At 40.6% G+C, this 5,616-nt stretch overlaps 1 protein-coding gene across 2 annotated transcripts in view; it reads left to right on the forward strand.

Annotated features, from left to right (window-relative positions):
* The window catches only part of fkbp15b (FKBP prolyl isomerase family member 15b), a 30,811-nt gene that overhangs the window by 18,164 nt on the left and 7,031 nt on the right, over positions 1-5,616 (forward strand). For both annotated transcript variants that reach the window (XM_017433987.3, XM_037977761.1), the window contains exons 19-23: positions 842-944; positions 2,508-2,679; positions 4,587-4,723; positions 4,835-4,990; positions 5,118-5,270. In XM_017433987.3, the coding sequence (XP_017289476.1) occupies positions 842-944; positions 2,508-2,679; positions 4,587-4,723; positions 4,835-4,990; positions 5,118-5,270 (721 nt within the window). The remainder of the gene's footprint in view (positions 1-841; positions 945-2,507; positions 2,680-4,586; positions 4,724-4,834; positions 4,991-5,117; positions 5,271-5,616) is intronic.

Below are 5,616 nucleotides of genomic sequence, written 5' to 3' on the forward strand. Positions count from 1 at the left end.
CCCCCCCCCCCCCCCCCCCACACACACACACACACACACACACAGGCTTTTTAATGATGTGTTCATCAGCGTGAGCAATTTTTCTCTGTGGTGAAAATAACTTTAAGAAACACAACAAGAGTTTCACTCTAAGGTCCACTTCAGTCATTTCTGAGAGTTTCGTCTCGTGGACAGTACAACCGATTAACTTTGGAGTCAAGCCGGTTCAAAATGGCTGCCACAAATTACGGACTATAAAAAGCACGAAAATGACTAACTCAGTCAATTTTACAGATATTGTCCTAAAATCTGATGTGGTAATAACCGAGTCATTCCCAACATTCACTCGAAGTGTGACATCTTGGAATATTGCATGAAATTGCGTATAATGATAATTTCAATGTTAACCCAATGGCTACAACTCATTTTCACAGGATAATGATTTTAGGCTAAAACTGGCATGAAAGGTGGCAGACAATAAATACTTTGTCAAGGAGTACTAGGCCTTTAATTTGTAATGTTTTTTTGTTTTTTTATAGCTCAAGCTTTAAGTTTTGCTCTGAATTTAACAGTGCAATATATTGTTGTAAACACTGTGGTGGTAGCTAAATATACCTACATTGTCCCTTCAACTGCCCTGTAAGCTGCAGCAGTTTACTTGTGCAAATGTTAATGTTTCTCTACCACACAAAGTGTTGGACAAGTTTAATTAACCACAAAAATACTATTTGAATAAACTTAATGGCTCAGATTTTCAGACAGTGCTACTTTTACATTAAAATATACATTTTTCTGTAGCCAATTGGACTCGTGCTGTTGAAAGAACTTTGTGAAGTTTTCAGGCCTAATGTTTTTGTGCCAGGTACATGGAGCAGAGTCACCTGCTGCTGGAACAAAGGCACGAAACCCTCAAGTCGTCCAGTGAACAGAACCAGGCAAGATTACTGCAGGCAGAGCAGGACAAGGTGAGAGTTTGTCTGTCTGCTAACCCCCACATCACATCTTCAGTGGATGAACAACCAGAGTAAATGTCTTTTGTCTTTTTCAACATTGTCGGTCTGCAGTGATAGCTGAAGTTTAATTAAAATAAACTCGTACAGTTGTCAAAAGTTTAAATCCACTCATGGGCATGAATGAGTGGAATGATTTTAGAACACACAACCTCAATGAATTCAGCACCTGGACCCTTCTTCTAGAAGCCATGTTGTTGTATTGGATGTAGTGTGTGGTTTAACATTGTCTTGCTGAAATATGCAAGACCTTTCCAAAAATTCTTTTCTGCATTGATGGTACCTTTGCAGATCTGTAGGCTGCCCATGTTATAGGTACTAATGCACCCCCATACCAACAGAGAAGCAGGCTTTTGAACTGTTCACTGATAGCAGACTGAATGGTCCCTCTCAGCTTTAGTGTGGAAGACTTAGCCTTTGTAGTTTCCAAAATAAATACTTAAAATTTAGCTTCTTCCGTTGTACATACATTCATCTAAATGTTGTAATAAATACCGCTGAAGGTTTTAAAATGTATTTTAACTTGACAAGATCAAGACCTCTGGCAAAATTAGCCATGGTTTGTCCAACACGCTTGTTGCTGTTTTTTTTTTTTTTAAAAAAAAGGCCAAAGTTTGAAAGTTTGCACCAATGAGAGGTTGTGAAGGAGTGACGCTGAGACCCAAGAAACGAAGCAGAAAAACAAACTGGGTATAAAGATGAAAACTATTTGTAAATATAATTCAGATAATATAGCAGTTTTCTTTTACCTGTAATATCAGAAGACAAATAACACAGTGGTCTTGTGTTCCACAGCGTCTGACTCTTACATGTAAATCTACACTGGAGTCCCTGTAATAGGTTTTATTTGCTGCAGCTGTGGGCATTGTGCTGGTATTTCTTCAATCATTTACTGTCTCTTTGCCGGCCTCTCTCTGTCTGCTCTGAAGAAAACGTAGCGTTTCCTGCTCTCTCTTCCCAGAATGCTCTGCTACTGGACCTTGGCTCTGGCCAGGTGAGCCTTTTTGTTCTGTGTTCTGCCGCCAGACTGGGCTCAACTAGTGTTTGCAAATAAAGCCAAATATATCTGAACCCATCCAAAAGCTTTAGCGTTGAGGTTCACCCCAGTTACACCACGATTGTGCAGGTACGCTTTTATGTTGATGGGAAGAGGTTCTAAACAGTTAACTATTGGACAAAAACTATCTGAACAAGAAATCCATAACTTCCTGTGTAAACTTAAATCTCAGACCAGCTATTTGAACCCGGTCTCTTCGCTGTCACTGGATCATCTTCACATCATAATTAGTCATTTAACCTAACTTTTCTTTTCTTTTTCCATTTTGTTGTGTGTTTTTTTTTAAATCTCATTAGATGACACTGGTAATTTCTCTCCTACAGGAACATGCTGGTCACACCTAAAGCACCATTCGCCTCTCATCCAGGCTTGTCACCATGTTGTTGTCTCTGCGGTGCTTCTCCCTAAATGTGCCTCTCCTCCTCCTCACCCCTCTTGCTGGTCTCCTCCATCTCAAACAGGTTCATCTGACAGAGGAGCTGGCCTCGTCCACATCGAGAGTGTCCCAGCTGCAGCTCGAAGCGTCGGCTCACCAGCAGAAAGCTGCTGAGCTGCAGAACAGACTTAGCTCAGCACTGCAAGACAGTGAGAGCCAAGGCCAACGCGTCACCGTCCTGGAAACACAGCTGGAAGGTTTGGAAAACTCCCAACGTGTCATATGTCAGATCACATTTTGCAGCTCAGTTTAAAGAATTGTTTCTTTAGGATCCCTAGACATAGGAAGCCATGGTTTTTGTCAGTGGCTAAAACCAGTATCTCACTGAGCTGTGACTAGATGGTGACTCCAAAATGTAAGAAAATAGTTCATTTTTTGTTGCATTCTCCACTGATTTTTGAGTGTTTTTGAGTCATGCAGCTGTGTTTAGTATGGTCTTTGTACCCACCTTGGCAGCCGGGCTCACATTTATAATTTAAACTACTAAAAATATAAAATGAAGATTAGCAGAAATTAACCAGTTTCCATTTAGTAGCAAAAATGACGGTGTCAGTTCAGTACAAAATACAGCTCTAGAAATATGTAAAGTAAACTGAGAAGGGTTTCAGACACCTGCGACAACTCTATTTAAAAAAAAAAATAAATAAATTTTTTTTGCAGTTTTTAAACATGCTCCAAAAAAAGCAGGGAAACAAGACAGCGACTTCCTGCAACTTACACAATGAAATTGAGAATCCCATGAATGTTTCAAGACATTTTGGAAACTTCCTCGCAAGGGCCGTTTGCAAAATTCCAAATGAAGCTGAGGAAAGGCTTTGAACCTGTTTCACTCGATTGAAGAAGATTATAGCTTCATGATCACATGACTGATATTTGAGGCTTCATACAACACAATGAAACACAAAAGTGAGGTAACTGATTTGATTCTTTAGAGAGTGGTCTAGCTGAAGACACACTTTTGGCTTTTAGTTTCATTTGTTAGATGGAGGCATGAAATGCTTGTGCTCCCTCCCTGCTTCATAGCACCAACCTTTCATATCATCGTATCTAAATCATGTTTCAAGTAACAAGTAACAGTGTGGACAGTTATTCTCAGATGAAGGCCCAGCTGCTTGAGGCTTAATTTATTGCTTCTGTGTTGTAACTGGAATCAGCAAGATGTAGGAATTATTTTGTGGTTGTTATAACTGCATCTGACCACTAGATGTCACTGATAGAGTCGGGCTTTGAGGCTTGAGGCTACAAATCTTGTTTTTAGTACAATCAGGAAGAAGTCAACAAAGCTTTACCAAGGTTTCATCCATGCATCTCTGACACCAAGCTTTAAAGCGCATGAGATTAGAAATCTACACCGTCGGACCGAACACGTCCCCACAAGGACAAAAGGAAAGGAAAAGGAACAGAAATGCACCAAAAACAAGCTCTTCAAACCTGACAAACCCATAAGGATTTTCTCCAAACACAACAAATCATTTTCAGCCAAGCAGTGACCAGTAGAGAGAAACTCAGTGGTGTGGTGTATGTATGTTGGAGGGAGAGGAGTGAGATTGATCTGCATGTGAGTTTAGCTGCAGAAATGGAGCTTCTCATGCAGTTTAAGGCTTGGAACTCCACACTCTCCAGTTTTTTTTTTAAAGCTTCTCGTATGGGAAGCTAAACATCTTCAACTACAAAATAGAAGTCTAGTTGCTTTGTTTTTAAACTTTTAAGATGTGCCATGTCCTGGATGACTGAGTATGATTCACTAACTGCTTTAGTTACATTATTGTTAGGGTTATATACACTTTATACCTCTACAGACATTTATATACGTATATAAACATGTTTAGCTACAGTAGTAACTAGTGCAGTGAGTTGGTGATGTAGTTAGTTTACATTTGAACTGAGTTTATGTCTGTTTATCAGCACAGTTCAGATGCAAATATTAGTAATTGTACATTTATCAGTTTGGGATGTGCTCCTGTTACAGCATCTGTGCTGGTCACCAGCAATGGTATGAAGCTGATCCCATGTACGCAGAAACCTGGAGCGTACTCCATGTCAAGATGGTTACATGTTACTGTGGAAAGCACTCGTCTAACGGTTTTGTGCTGCTGATCTTCAGAACTGAAAGAGGCAGCAGAAAGGGCTCAGACTCGATACCGCTCAGAGAAACAGAGGCGCAGAGAGACGGAGCTGAGAGCCAGCACTGTGGAGGAGGAGCTACAGGACCTGAAAACTGATAAAGAGAACCTAGAACGTGTAAGTTTGATTCATATTGTATGTCTATGTCTTTTTTTATCAGGGAAAGCAGACAGAACAGAACATTTTAAATGCAATGTGCTCATAAATCATGTTTTTCCATCTGTGCAGGCACTTTCAGAAAGGAAGAAGAAATGGCAGGCGGAGTGTAAACAACGAGATGAGGAGGTGGAGGAGCTCCGGAAGAGCAGCCAGCAGGAACTGGACAACCTCAGAGCTCAGCTTCGAAAGGCCAGGACTAGCAGTGACAATGCTATGTCTGAACAGGTTGGATATTGCTGACCATATAGGGAGTAACCTGCAGAAAAAAAATAAAAAGCAATTTAATGTATGCTTTAATTTTTTTTACCTTGAGTGGCTACACTTAGCAGCAAGTCTCCTGTCTGTTATGTAGTTGTCTCAGCTCCAGGCAGAACTGGAAGAAGAGTGGAAGATGAAGTCTGAGCACATGTTGGCTTCGGCTAAAGAGCAGCATCGCAGAGAGCTGGCTGAAGTCATAGAGCAGAGGGAGCTTCTTCAGGACAAGTTAACTCAGCTACAAGAAAAGGTAGACCAGCTAGCCTTCATAAAACACACACACTAGGGCTAGGATCTTAAGGCTCCTCACAATTCAATTGGATTACAGTTCAATGCAATTCAAACAATTAGTTTGAACTTCATGCTGGTGTAGGTTCTCAGTCATCCAGGCCATGGTAAAATCAAAAAAGGTTAAAAAACAAAAACAACTGGACTTCTATTCTGTTGAAGACGTTTCGCTTCTCATCCGAGGAGCTTTCTCAATTCAGAAATAGAGAGTGTGGAGTTGAGCTTTTAAAGCTGAGATGTGATGTAAGCTGGATTGCTTGCAAATTGTTCTCACTCTCCTAACAATGGAGGCTCGTTAGAATCCTTGT

The sequence above is a fragment of the Kryptolebias marmoratus genome, linkage group LG1 (genome assembly GCF_001649575.2).
Source record: "Kryptolebias marmoratus isolate JLee-2015 linkage group LG1, ASM164957v2, whole genome shotgun sequence".
Lineage (NCBI taxonomy): Eukaryota > Metazoa > Chordata > Actinopteri > Cyprinodontiformes > Rivulidae > Kryptolebias > Kryptolebias marmoratus.